Source organism: Beta vulgaris, chromosome 8, assembly GCF_026745355.1.
Source record: "Beta vulgaris subsp. vulgaris cultivar EL10 chromosome 8, EL10.2, whole genome shotgun sequence".
NCBI classification, from domain to species: Eukaryota; Viridiplantae; Streptophyta; class Magnoliopsida; order Caryophyllales; family Amaranthaceae; genus Beta; species Beta vulgaris.
The window spans coordinates 37,892,429-37,908,649 of NC_079209.1; the positions used below are offsets into that span (position 1 = coordinate 37,892,429).

Sequence of the window (16,221 nt, forward strand, 5' to 3'; positions counted from 1 at the left end):
CTTCCACATTGTCATCTAAATCTTTCAATAGGTATGCTTTGCCAGATAGTTTCTTATGAATGATGAAATGGCCTTGCCATTTGGGTGACCACTTTCCTAGTTGAGGGTCTTTATAAGATGCCTTTGGTAGAAACATCTTCCAAACATTATCATTCTCCTGAAATTCTTTTAGCACTACCTTTTTATTATTGGCTCTAGCAACCTTCTCCTATTGGATTCTCATTTTAGCTAAAGTTTCTTCCTTAGTTTCTAAAGCATCCATTACTTTAATATTCATGGCATGAGAGTAATCATATCCTGATAATCCCATTTATCAGGCTACTCGGGAAGACCTTATATTTATCTTAGCAGGGATTACTGGAGTATGTCCATAAACTAAGTTGAAAGGAGTAACTCTGGTTGCTTCTCTTTTAGAGGTCCTGTAGGCCCATAGAGCATATAGCAACAATTCATCCCACTTTCTAGGATTATTATCCACCATTTTTGAGATTACTTTTACTATGATCTTGTTAGTAGCCTCAGCTTGACCATTATCTTGTGCATAGTAAGTTGTTGAATGCAACTTAGTGATCCCAAATAGGGTAAGATAATCCAATAAATCAGGGTGTCTAAACATTGTAGCCTGATCAAAGGTTATGGTTTCTAGAATCCCAAATCTTGTGAAGATTTTTTCTTCTAGGAAATTTATCATAACATGTGTATTAATCTTAACAAAACCTTGTGCTTCTACCCATTTAGTGAAATAATCCATAATTACTAGGATGTAAGAATGCTTTTTGGAAGATGGAGGATTAATTTCCTCTATAGCATCTACTACCCATCCTCGAAATGGTTAAGGCTTAAGGATGTACTTTAGCTCTGAGGCTGGAGCCCTACTAATGGGTCGAAACTTTTGACATCTTTTACAACCTTTTGCTAGTCTATACAGTCTTTTCACATAGTAGGTCAATAGTAACCATGTTCATGCAACAACCATCTCATTTTTAGACCATTTTGATGAGCCCCATATAGTCCCTGATGAATTTCTGCCATGAGAGTTGAAGCTCCCCCAACATCTACACATTTTAAAAGTAATCCTTCTGAATCCTTTCTGTGTAACTCTTCGAATTGCATACAAAATTTGGTTGCAGCCATTCTAACTCTATTGGGTACTTTTATCCTAGTTGGATCTTGAAGATATTGAATAATTTCTTTTCTCCAATCCTCATCCTCTATTAATATTGAAATTTTATAGACTTCCAATATACTTTCTGATATTTCTATATCAGCTGCATTAACATGATCCAAGACTTTTTCTTGAAGGATGATATCTTCATTCCGTGAAGGTATATCCTCTCTAGCGGAAGCTATTTGAGACAATTGATCTGCTGTTCCATTTTCTTCTCTAGGAATATGTATGAAAGAAATTAATTTAAATTGTTTAGACAATCTTTGTACTTTCTGACTATATTCCTGGGACACCGATGAAATACATTTAAATTCTCCAGTCATTTGATGAATGACCAACTGAGAATCTCCATATATTTAGCCTTCTTAGCTCCCAATTCTAATAACAACTCTAGTCCAATTAATAGAGCTTCATATTTAGCCCTGTTATTTGTGCATGGATCTCTCAAAGTTATTGCTACTTTAGTTGGAACCCCATTAGGAAATAGAATATATATTCCATCTCATGCTGTTTCTCTGGTATTAGAACCATCGAAGAATAATGTCCATGGGAGAACGTCTCCATCAATGATTCCAGATTCACAACAAGGGTGAGTTGCTAGGAAATCAGCTAGAATAGAGCTTGACCTTTTACTGCTTTTTAAGGCACGTAAATTAAATCAAATTGCAGTAGGTGTAGACTCCATTTGCTTAACCTTCCTTTTATGAACGGTTGAGATATCACAAATTTTATAACATCCATTAGAGACACCACTTCTACTGTGAAGGCCATGAAATAATGTATAAGCTTAACAGACGCATCATATAAGCATAGACACCATTTTTCTGCCATGGTATGCCTTCGCTCCGTATCATGCAAGATTCTACTTAGGTAGAAGATAGCTTGCTCATGTGCTTTCTCATTTTCTTGAGTAAGGAGACTACCAATGGAATCTTCACAGGCTGATAGATATAACCTTAATGGTTTTCCATTTTGCCTTGGAGGAATCAATACTAGAGGGTTTGCCATATCTTGTTTGATTTGATCAAAAGCCTCTTGATGATCCTTATTCAATTGAAACTCTGATTCATGTTATAATCTTAACAGAGGTGAAAACTTTTTAGTTTTACCAGCTAGATTAGCCATAAATCTCCTAACATAATTTACCTGTCCAAGGAATCTTTGTAGTTCCTTCTTCTTGGAAGGAGGTTTTGTTACACCCCAATAATTCTCTCTTTTAAGAAATACCTTTATAATATAAAAGTAGGGAATTGCCCAAGTATTATCGCCCGTGTGATAACGTATCGGCTTATTCAGAATGTTGCAGCGGAAAACACATAACTAAACTTTAACCTTTTATTATAAATAAATAAATAAATAAATAATTATTTTGAAATCAAATATTCTAAATAATTCTACTCAAATAAACTTAATAAAGTACGTTCCTACTAATGCAGAAAATAAAATATACTTTACACATTCTCTCCATTCCAGATTCCCAATGATGCACATCTGCGAACTTGTAATGTCAATGCATTAAAGAATCTACTCACCAAAATGGGTCATCACAGGATCAATAAGGCAAAGCCATGATCAACAATCACACACAAAGCACGTAATCAGCAAAGTTGAGTACTACATACTAAAACATAAGCATTCCTAACATGATACTAAATAAATAACCTGCAGGGATGAATAATAATAATCTAATCATATAACATTCTGCAGACAACTTTTACTGAACTAAACTCTAAACATCTTTTTACTATATATATAATCATAAAACATGCAGGGATAAATAATAATATCTTTTTATTAAGCTGAGTTATCTTATCTACTAATGCCTTCACTAGGAAGACGAAATTCGGGAGCTACCACGTATTCCAGAAATGACTTGCGATGTCGAGAAACCTTTGCTAACTTGTAATAGGGATGGTGATCAACCCATCTCCCGTGAAAAAGCTATGGGCTACCACCATGTACCCCAACTCCTAATGTTTAACTCTAGACGTGCACCAGTCTATAGTCTATAACTATCATCGTTACACTTTACGTTATTTACAACTTATTACTTATTATGACACACATACAAGTAACACAGAAATAACAAATCAAACATTGACAACTGAACTTCTTTTATCTTAGGATTCAATAAGTGATCACAAGTTACAACCCAAGACTTACTTTCTTTTAATCTCAAACTTTCTTATTTGTTGAACCTAGCCAACAATCAAACTTACCTTTAAAAGGCACAACTTGTCAACTTACCAAATAAGGCCCACAATCCTCATAAAGTAGTGAAAATAATACTTGTAAGGGAACACATGAATAACATGATTCAATCTTAATAACATATTAATTCCCCATACCAATTAATAAATAAAGTTCTCATCCACATCATTACAAAAAAAATTAGCTATAGAGGCACATCATTTGGCCGACTTGCCTCTAAAAACCCCTTTTACCATCACATAAACATGGTTGCCTCTAATTATATGGTTTTTAGTGTCAAGTATATTCTGGTGCCTCTAAAGATACATTTTAGCATCAGACAAATGTTGGTTGCCTCTAAAATCATGTTTTTCGCATCACGTGGATATTGGTTGTCTCTAAATCCATATTTTTAGCATCACATGAATTTAATTGTCTCTAAAGCCATTTTTTTTAGCATCAACTGTAGTTAGTTGTCTCTAAAGCCATGTATTTAGCGTCACATGACTTTAGTTGTCTCTAAAACCATTTTTTTCAGCATCAACTGTTGTTAGTTGTGTCTAAAGCCATGTATTTAGCGTCACATGAATTTAGTTGTCTCTAAAGCCATTTTTTCAGCATCAACCGTAGTTAGTTGTCTCTAAAGGGTTGTATTTAGCGTCACATGAATTCAGTTGTCTCTAAAGCCATTTTTTCAACATCAACTGTAGTTAGTTGTCTTTAAATCCATGTATTTAGCGTCACATGAATTTAGTTGTCTCTAAAGCCATTTTTTCAGCATCAACTGTAGTTAGTTGTCTCTAAAGCCATGTATTTAACGTCACATGAATTCAGTTGTCTCGATAGCCATTTTTTTCAGCATCACATAGATTATTGTTGCATCTAAAGATATTTTTTAGTGTCACTTGAATTGTCGTTAGTGGTGTCAAAAACAAATCTGACTGCTGGGTCAACCTGATATTGACCTGATTTGAATCTGGTTCGACCTCTGAGGGTCAGTCTCTAGACCTGACCTGGGATTACCCAGACCTGACTGTAGTGGTGTCAGAAACAGATCTAACCACTAGGTCAACCTGATTCTAACCTGACTTGAACCTGGTTCGACCTGTGAGGGTCAGTCCTCAAATCTGACAGAAACCTGACCTGGGATTACCCAAACCTAACCGGCACCTGGCAAGATTATATGTTGACCTGACCAGACAGACCTGCATTCAAACTCAAACCCGACAATACTCAACCAGATATTACTAAAATTTAATTATTTTTTATATCGACAAAATCATTCAAATATATTAATTTATTAAATTACTTACATTTAATAATTAATTAATAAAAAAAATTAAATTAGATTTAATTTAAGAGTTAACTCCAATTCCTTATAAGTTATAAGCTAACTCCAATTCCTTCAAACAATACTAATATTTCTCAATAATAGAATCTATATTCTAATTAAACCCTTTTCCATAAATCATAAAACTGATTTTGTAAGGCTTTTCAATCTTCAATGTGACCAAAAATTCAAGTAATACTAATTAATTGGAATCCAAATCTGAAACTAACCAAACCCTTTAATAAAAAACAAAGAATAAAGAAAACTAAATTAGAATAACTTATGGAATTCAAACACAATATTAATATTTTTCAATAATAGCATTTATATTCTTATTCAAACAATATAAATATATATATATATTTTCCTTATAGTTCACACATATTACTATCATCAACATAAAAATGCAACTTCCTTCCGAAATTGTCAAATCCATAACTTTGATTCCAATTCAAAAATAAGATAGTAATTATTGATAAACAGGATTTAAATTGATACAGAATTTTACCGAAAAATAAAAACAAACTCGATCAATCGAACAACATTTTAATACACAGATCTAATGCCTCACCAATCAGGCAATCACAATGATCTAATTTCTAAGCTAACTAAAAATTGAGCAACAACAAGGAAAAAGCAGACTTCACGGCGATAACAGGCCACCAGTAGTTGCACACCTCGCGGCGGCGCGCCGAACATCAATGTTGGAGGCAGACGAAACCGCAAGAGAGAGGAAATGGGATACGGAACAACCAGCAACAGCAGCACCGACAAGGCTTTGGTTATAGGGAAGATCGACGAGCGAAGATCGACGACCGACACCACATAACCGCGTAAAACACTAACCACCAACACTCATACCACCACCACCACAGAACCGCCCTCACCACCATGAACCCGACCACCATAGACACCGCCGACACCGCCTTAACCTAACAAAACAAACCACCAAAACTCAAATTTGAACTGCAAAGCCCTAATTCGAGGAGAGAGAAAAACATTTCTTGATACTTTGAAGAAATATTTGATGAAGATAATGAAAAACATTTCTTGATACTTTGACGAAATATTTGATGAAGATAATGAAAGGAGATAGAAGGATGGTGGTGCTAACCCACTAATTCGAACCCAGATCTGGAATTTTAGGGGTGCTTAAGTAAGGTGGTGTGGTCGCCTGGTCGAATATCGGTGTGGTGGTTGTCAATGTGGGTGGTGGTGGAGAATGGAGCAAAAGAGATGGTTGGTGGTGGAGAGAGGGTCGAGGTCGCCGGTTTTGCGTTTAGTATGAGAGAAATGATAGAAATTTAGGGTTTCATTTCAGAGTTTGTTTTTATAGGGGGTTGATTTGGGGTTGTTTCAATCGTTGGATTAGATCTAATGGTTAGGATAGAAAGAAAGGAGAGATGAGAATTTCTGAAAAAGAAGGAGAAATTGGATCATTTTGGACCATTAGATCAATAAGATTTTTGCTCTTTTACAAATCAAAGGCTAAAAATTAGGATCCATGTGTTTGTCTTTTGACCAATGAGATTTGAGAATGATAATGTTTATGGATTATGACAAAAAAAAATTATTGAATAACCAATGAAAAATATATTATTATTATTATTATTATTATTATTATTATTATTATTATTATTATTATTATTATTATTATTATTTTTATTTTTTTTTTTTATTATTATTATTATTATTATTATTATTATTATTATTATTATCATCATCATCATCATCATCATCATCATCATCATCATCATCATCATCATCATCATCATCATCATCATCATCATCATCATCATCATCATTTATATTATAATTGTTATTGTTATCATGTTATTTTATTATTATTATTTCGAATCATAATGCTTACCATAATCGAGTCATTAAAATTTTATATAAATCCAGTAATTGATCGTATACTCGTAGTTAATATATAATACTCGTTATTATTATCGTTAGTTATACTATTATAGCATATGAAGAGTTGATACTCATTAATAATCATTCACGTATTAGCTAGAATGATTCCAATATTATTATATCGTACTAACCTATATAAGCCTACTGATAAAATAGTTTCTTTATAGTCACATATACATACAAAGTTAAGAAAAGACCATAATTACTATACTAGTATTAAACTATAGTATAACATCAAAACAATTAAGTTAATAATTTCATTTGACTTTTAAAATACTCAACCCTCTTTAAATAATCATATCATTTAAAATTAAATTATATTTAAATATAATTATATAAATGCTAAAATATATTTATAAAATCCTTTAAAATTATGGGGGATTACAATCTACCTCCCTTAAAAGAAGTTTCGTCCCGAAACTTGACACGAAAACTCACATATTTTCAAAAGTTTGAACTCATTTTTCAAAAGTTTAAAACGAATTGTGCCTCTTGTGCACACTTTTGCTAACTTAAAACACTTGTGTTACTTATAAACACATTTTCTTATGCGGAGAATCTACTTCTTTTGCACTAACATGTGCCAATTGCCCAACATAGGCATACAAATGCATCAAAATCTCATAAAAATAGACAAAAAGCGCGAAATTTATCGCATTCTATCCCCTTTAGAGAAAACGAGTTAAGCCCTCGTAACTCAACTCAAGGAATAAGTCCGGATACTTCTTTTTCATATTATCCCGCTTCCCACGTTGCCTCTTCAGACTCGTGGTTAGACCAAAATACTTTCACGATGTGGACGTCCTTATTGCGTGCACTATACACTTTTCTGTCGAGAATCTTGACAGGTCTTTCCTCATATGTAAGGCTACTATCGATGTGAATTCGTTCAGGCTCTAGGACATGGCGCTCATCAGAGATGTAGCGCTTAAGTTGGGAAATATGGAACACGTCGTGCATCTTCTCAAACTCCATTGGCAATGCCAATCTATAGGCTACTTTCCTAATTCGCTCTAAAATCTCATATGGGCCTACATACTTAGCACTTAACTTACCCATTTTCCGAAATCTCATGGCGCCCTTAGTGGGTGATACTTTCAAGAATACCTTATCACCTATGGCGAACTCATCCTCGCGTCGTTTCAAGTCAACATAACTCTTCTGTCTATCTTTCGCAGCTTGAATTCTAGCCTGAATCAGTTTGACATTCTTGACGGTTTCCTCAATAAACTCTGTCCCCAAGACTATATTTTCATTAAAGTCATTCCAATAAATTGGACTTCTACATTTCCGTCCATGTAATGCCTCAAAAGGTGCCATATTTATGCTTGCATGATAATAGTGTTATAGGAAAACTCGGTCTAATCGGTCCTCCCAACTACCTTGAAAGTCAATCGCACATGCTCTTAACATGTCCTCCATAGTCTGGCTAGTCCTCTCAGTCTGACCATCAGTCGCAGGGTGAAAGGATGTACTCATTTTCAGTGTTGTCCCAAGATTTAATTGGACCTTTTTCCAAAATTTCGAAAGAAACCTAGAGTCACGGTCAGAAATAATATCCTTTGGAACTCCATGTAGTCTCACCACATGCCTAATGTAAGTCTTAGCCAATTGCTTCTTTTTCCATGTCTCCTTGATAGGTATAAACACAGCGGATTTGGTCAATCTATCCACAATAACCCAAATAGTGTGATTTCCACTTCTCGTCTTAGGTAAGGCAATCACAAAGTCCATAGAAATATAATTACACTTCCATTTAGGAACCTCTAAGGATTGAACCTTCCCCATGGGTCTCTTATGATCTATCTTCACCTTCTGACAGGTTAGGCACTTAGACACATACTCAGCTACCTCTCGCTTCATATTTGGCCACCAATAGATAACCTTAAGGTCTTTATACAATTTATCACCCCCAGGGTGTATAGAATATGGAGTATTATGCCCCTCATCCATAAGACGTCTCTTAAGGTCATTATACTTCTATGGTACACACCACCTCCCTTTAAACCTAAGACTCACATCATCATGAATCTTAAAGTCGGCTTCCTTACCTTGCCTAATTTTCTCCTTGATCTTATCTAGGTGTTCATCCCCAACTTGACCCTCTTTGATCTCATCAAAACCTGACAAACCCAAAGATATGGCGCTAATTCTTGCCTCACTTTCCTCAGGATTTAAGAGTTTTAGGCTCAGCCTTTGCATATCTCGACACAACTCCTCAGAGATTATCAAGGCACTCAAGCTATGACTCGATTTTCTACTCAAGGCATCAGCAACCTCATTTGCTTTCCCCTCATAATACTGGATGTCCAGGTCATAATCCTTAATCAACTCTAGCTATCTTCTTTGCCTCATATTCAGGTCTTTTTGGGTGAAAATGTACTTCAAGCTCTTATGGTCTGTGAATATCTTACAAGTTGCTCCATAGAGGTAATGTCTCCAAATTTTCAGTGCAAACACTATGACAGCTAACTCTAAGTCATGGGTAGGGTAATTAGCCTCATAAGATTTCAATTGACACGGTGCATACGCAATTACCTTCCCATTCTGCTGTAACAAACATCCTAGACCATTTTTTGAAGCATCACTATATACCTCAAATCCCTCATTCCCATCAGGCAGGTCAAAACAGGTGCAGAGGTTAAACGATCTTTCAAAATCTGAAAGGCTTCTTCACACTTTTCTCTCCACTTAAATTTTGACTCCTTTTTCATCAAGTTGGTCATAGGTCTTGCTATCTTCGAGAAATCTCTCATAAATCTCTTATAATAGCCAGCTAGACCTGAGAAACTTCTAATATCTGACACGCTCTTTGGAGTTGGCCACTCACTCACAGCTTGAATCTTAGCAGGATTTACTGAGACTCCTTCCTTAGACATATAGTGACCCAAAAACGCTACCTTCTCCAAATGAAACTCACACTTAGAGAACTTGGCATATAATTAGTTTTTCCTCAGTGTCTCCAAAATGATCCTCAAGTGCTCATCATGCTCAGCTTCATTCCTCGAATATATTAGTATGTCATCAATGAAAACCACCACAAACTTATCTAGAAACTCATGAAAGATCCTATTTATTAAATCCATAAATATAGCAGGAGCATTGGTTAACCCAAATGGCATTACAGTGAACTCATAGTGACCATAATGCGTTCTAAAGGCAGTCTTAGGTACATCCTTATCAGCTACCCTCAATTGGTGATATCCTGAACGTAAGTCAATCTTTGAGAACACAATCGCTCCATTTAACTGGTTGAATATGTCATCTATAATAGGCAAAGGATATTTGTTACCATCCTTTTTCTTCACAAACAACACAACAACTCCCCAAGGTGATGCACTAGGCCTAATATATCCTTTATCTAGTAGCTCTTGCAATTGCATTTTCAGCTCACTCATCTCAAGAGGTGCCATTCTATAGGGTGCCTTAGATATAGGTGCAGTTCCAGGAACTAAGTCTATGGTGAACTCAACAGCTCTAGCAGGTGGCATACCTGAAATCTCACTCGGAAACACATCCATAAACTCGTTCACAATTGGAACATCCTCAAGCTTTACTTCGACTCCCTTACTCACATCCTACACACTACAGAAGAATAACTCACACCCCTTTCTCATCAATTTCCTCACTTGCATAGCAGAGATAACTCCAAACTTCTTAGGTTTCCTGAAACGTCTATAGGAGGTCAATTTTCCCAAAGGGTTTCTCATCTCTACCTTTTGAATCTCACAAGCGATATTGGCCTTGTAACGACTTAATGGATTCATCCCAAGAATCACATCTAGGTATCCCAAATTGAATTCTACTAAGTCACATGGAAAGTCATAGACTCCTATCTTCAAAGGCAAATTTCTAAACAACTTGGTACACCTTATGATCTCCCCAGTAGAAATACTGATAGACAAATCAATTACTTCAAAATATACTAACCCTAAGTGAATTTCCTCAATTAAACCTTGCTCAAATCACTAAGCCTTTAAGTTCTCAATGGCTATTACCTCAAGTGCAAATCTAGACAATGCTAACTTGCTATAATACTCAGAGACGGTCATGCTCCCCATCTTAAGGTTGATAAACTCTTGGGCCTTTAGCTTTCTCATAAATGCAGGGTAAATTTTTTGTCTTAAAGCAGCAATAGAGGATTCCCAATTAAACTCTTCCACAACACTAAGTCTATTTCCATTTTCTTTCCACCATAAGTCAGCCTCATCTTTCAGATACAGCACAACCTGACCTACTCTCATATTTTCAGGGCAGTTCACAGCCTCAAAAAGCTTCTCAAACTCCCTAATCCAATTCTCTAAGAAGGTTGGGTCAGCTTGCCTCTTATAGTATGGTGGCTTAACCTTAGCTAGTCTCTCAAACATGTCCCCATCAGGATTGGGACGCTCAGCTCTTTCGTGAGTCAATTTCTCTACCAATAGGCGAATAGCAGAAGCTAATGCATCATTGTTGTTTGACACTCTACTTCACGATTGAAATTTAACGTAACTCCACTTTGGTTTCAATTTTACACTTACTTGTCATTTTCGACGAAGGCAACATTGATTTGACCATAAAGATCGCATCAACAAACAATTTCTCATGAAATTACTATAAAACTAAGTTCACATATTATGAACCATAACAATCATATATTCACATTAATAATCACATAAGGATCAAATGAAATCAATCACAATAAATAAAGAAAATATTTCCCTTTTCCCGTACTAAAATATAGTCTCACTCAACTTAAATAACTAAATAATAACTTTCATTCCTCAAATGATAATAAGAATATTTCTCCAATCCAAGATAAACAACTTATTCCTCAATAATATAAAGATGCTAAAGAAGGAATTTTAAACCATTGTAGCTTGATTACTTTTCAACAACTAATTTTAAAGCATCAATAAACACTTTATGGAGTTACATTATCCTTCCTATCCTTATTTCCTTTATACTTGTATGGAGTAGACATTTCATCTTCAAAGTCTCCAAAGTCTTCACTATAATAATAATAATAATAATAATAATAATAATAATAATAATAATAATAATAATAATAATAATAATAATAATAATAATAATAATAATAATAATAATAACAATAATAACCTGATTCCTAGATCTAGTAGATCTTTGAATCCTTTTGGGTTGATGTCCATTTTCATCCACCTCTGAATCACTCACATTCCTTAGATAAGGTCTCCAAGTAACATTATAGATTTCCTTTCAGGTTTGCACTCTAGTACGATCAAACTCTTGAATTACTTCATATATCGCTAAATGGGATACCTACTTTTAAAACATAGCGCATAATGCTCTCTAAGCTAGTGTAGCTATCACTTACAGGCTCAAGACGTCGAACATTCTCATCATCACTCAATACAATTGGGTTATGATATCTTCCTAATTTATTAACTTGACTGACAGACATAGTTAGGGATCTACAACAAATAACCTATTCAAATGGATATACTTAGTACTCTCCCTGTATGCATTCCCAACAATAATAATAAAAAGTTATCATTAACATCATAGGCATGAGACATAACACTTAGCAGGCAAGAAAGATATAAACAATTAGCAGGGAAGGAAAATAATCATGTATCGTTAGCAAGGAAGAAAATAATCATCATGCTGAACTAACTATTCAATGTAGGCATATAATATTTCTATTCTATATGCCCTTCCTATACTACCCATTCTCACAATGCAACAAGTAAAACTTTAAAGGAAATAAAAAAAATGCAGACATCCTTATAAAATAATAATAAATAAGTGTCGAATATTTTTTAAAAAAGTTTCGATTAAAAAATAAATTCAGACTTATAATATTCGAAAAAAAAAGTTTCGATTCTACATAAAAAAATATTCGGCGATCCTAAAAAAAATTTCGAACCATCATAATTCGAAAAATAAATTCGACCATTAAAAAAACTTTCGGCTCTAAAAACAATAATTCGGGTCCCTAAAAAAATATCGGACCCTTTTTTTTTATATTTTTCGGTCCGCTTAAAAAATATATATATTCCTATAAGTTTTTCAAAATGAATAAGTAGGAGCAATTCTAAGAATTTCTTCAAATATCTAGTAAGCTAGTTAGTTAGTTAGGTGCCTAAAAGTTTTGAAAATAACCTAAAGCTCTCAGATACCACTTTGTAACACCCCGATAATTCTCTCTTTTCAGAAATACCTTTATAATATAAAATTAGAGAATTACCCAAGTATTATTGCCTGTGTGATAACGTATCGACTTATTCAAAATTTTGATGAGCGGAAAACACATAACTAAACTTTAACCTTTTGATATAAATAAATAAATAAGTATTTTGAAATCAATCATTCTAAATAAGTCTACTCAAATAAACTTAATAAAGTACGTTTCTACTAATGCAGAAAATAAAATATACTACTTTACACATTCTCTCCATTCCAGATTCCCAAGGATGCACATCTGCGATCCTGTAATGTCAATGCATTAAAGAATCTGCTCACCCAAATAGGTCATCACAGGATCAATAAGGCAAAGCCATGATCAACAATCACACACAAAGCACGTAATCAGCAAAGGTGGGTACTACATACTAAAACATAAGCATTCCTAACATGATACTAAATAAATATCATGCAGGGATAAATAATAATATAATCATATATCATTATGCAGATAACTTTTACTGAACTAAACTCTAAACATCTTTTTATTACTTTAATGGAATAGTTATTGGACCTGAGTTGTCTTATCTACTAATGCCTTCACTAGGAAGACGAAATACGGGAGCTACCACGTATTCTAGAAATGACCTGCGATATCGAGGAACCTTTGCTAACTTGTAATTGGGATGCTGTTCAATCCATCTCCCTTGAAAAAGCCATGGGCTACCACCACGTACCCCAACTCCTAATGTCCAACTCTAGACTTGCACCATTCTAAAGTCTATGACTATCCTCGTTACACTTTACGTTATTTACAACTTATTACTTGTTATGACACACACACACAACACAGAAATAACAAATCAAACATTGACAACTGAACTTCTTTTATCTTAGGATTCAATAAGTGATCACAAGTTACAACCTAAGACTTACTTTCTTTTAAATCTCAAACTTCCTTATTTGTTGAACCTAGCCAACAGTCAAACTTACCTTTAAAAGGCACAACTTGTCAACTTACCAAATAAGGCCCACAATCCTCATAAAGTAGTGAAAATAATACTTGTAAAGGAACACATGAATGACATGATTCAATCTTAATAACATATTAATTCCCCACATGAATTAATAAATAAAGTTCTCATCCACATGGTTGCATCAATAAATCCATACAAACATGACAAATCTAAACTCATAATAAATCTCATAATTAACATGCTTGCACACATGCATAAAACATGTAGAAATCAATCATACTAGAAATCACATATGAACATACAAAGTTCCTATAAATGATACTATAACTTTTTCTCCTTAAATCATGATACTAATTACATAGCACACATGTACGTACATACCTTATGTAAACAAATTGGCAAGCCACTTTTAACTCTTTAAAAGTCTCCTACAAAATATTCTCCGCCTAGAAATCAATATAAACTAAAATCAATACTCTTAAATAAAAATAAAGAAACTTTAAAATATTTAAAATCTCCTTTAAATATAGTCAAAAGTTGATTTTACTATCAAAACTTCAATTACTTTTAATCCCTAGCATAGTACTACCATACTAGTAATTAAAATTCTTAAAACTCCATAAATAAAATCTTTTTCTGAAATTCTAGCAAATTATAAAATCATAAAACCCTCTTTATACACATGCAGACATGTTTAAATTCATAATCCAAACCAATCTCATAGTATACAACATGCTACTAAGGTTTTCAAATAATTAACACCCTAAAAATCCATGCTTTAAAACTTCAATCTAAGAAAAATGAACAAATCTGAATTTTTATTTTTATAATATTAATATATATGAATCAAGATTATTTATTAAAACAGTAAATTAAAATTAATAATTATGATTAACATTAAAATAAAAGAAATTACTGCTTTTGTCTTATTCTGATCAATTTCCATTCCATTTTTATGGATGAGAAATCCTAGGAAATTACTGGCTTTAACCCCAAAAGCACATTTCAATGGATTCATCTTTAGGTGATATTCCCTTATTCTTATAAATGACTTAATCAAATGTTCTTTATGTTTAACAAAGTCATTTGATTTTACGAGGATATCATGCATCCACATAAACTTCCATAATCTTGCCAACCATATCATTCAAAATTGTATCCATGGCTGTCTGATATGTAGCACCAGCATTTTTTAAACCAAATGGCATAGCTACATATTCAAATAAGCCTAGGGACTTTGGACATCAGAAAGCTATTTTATTACAATCTTCCTGTGCAATTTTTAATTGATGATAACATGCATACCCGTTTATATAAGATATATATTCATATCTTGAGATTGCGTCTATTAGAAGACCAGCTATGGACATAAGGTATTGATTTTTAGGTGTTGCTTTATTTAAATCCCTAAAGTCAATGCAAATTGTTATCTTGCCATTCTTCTTAAGTACTGGGACTATGTTAGAAATCCAGTCAGCACACTGGCAGGGCCTTATAAACTTTGCCTTGAGGAGTTTGTTTATCTCCTCTTGTATAGGTTCTATTAATTCCGGCGCTAGTCTTCTAGGACTTTGAGCCACAGGCTTATATCCTTCCTTGATAGGTAATTTGTGTTCTATTAATGTCCTATCAATACCAGACATTTCATGATGCTCCCAAGCAAATTAAAACAGTCCTTAAATTCTTCTAGAATTTCAATCAATTCATGTTTTTCTTGATTAGTGAGAAGCTTACTTATGTAAGTGAAACACGAATTTTCATCAGTCCCTAGATTTACTTCCTCTTTAGAATCATGAACTTCTTGTTTAATATCCTCACTTTTAGCCCATACTTTTTCATCTTCCTCTTCTAGAGATTTCGAATCGTACAAGGTAGAGCAACACGTACTAGAATTTTCAAGAAAATCTTCCTGATATCTTTTAAAAACTAAATCTTTCATAACTTGATCAACGATAGGGGTAAACCCATTACATAATTCTTTAAAGCTTACAGATATAATAAAATTTTTGAAAAATATAATTTAACTCTACCAACTAACTAGAGCTAGTGATTGATCATAATGAGATGCCTGTTGATAATAAATTCATATTTTGATTGAATATCTTCAAATTCTGGTGCATCTTCAATTCTTTGATGAGAATTGCACTCGAGTCCTCTATCTCTTGGTGAGTTTATGACTCAAGTTGTAGAGCAACCTCAATCCCGATGTTGGGAACTGGCTTTAGAGAGTCCCTGATAAAAACAAAATCAGGAGATGTAATTAGACAAACTTCTTCATCTGCTTGTACCATTTCAAAGGTCTCACCATTCCATAGTATTAAAACTTGATGGAGTGATGATGGAATAGCATAATTATGATGTAACCAGTCCCTTCCCAGTATGGCAATAAAATTAGTACCATTTTCTACTATGAAGAAACTAGTGAAAGTAATTTTAGTACCTACTTTAATCTTTAGAATGGCCATCCCTTCAACCTTTTTCGACAGACCGGA

At 33.8% G+C, this 16,221-nt stretch overlaps 1 protein-coding gene across 1 annotated transcript; it reads right to left on the reverse strand.

Moving 5' to 3' along the window:
• Positions 1 to 313: 313 nt before the first annotated feature.
• Positions 314 to 751, reverse strand: LOC104901500 (uncharacterized). The gene has a single exon (XM_010689089.1). It carries the CDS (start codon positions 749 to 751, stop codon positions 314 to 316), a length of 438 nt encoding a protein of 145 aa, XP_010687391.1.
• Between the last annotated feature and the right edge of the window lie 15,470 nt (positions 752 to 16,221).

Excerpts from the sequence above, each read along its gene's own strand:
- LOC104901500 (XM_010689089.1), bottom strand. The coding sequence starts at position 751 with ATGGATTATTTCACTAAATGGGTAGAAGCACAAGGTTTTGTTAAGATT.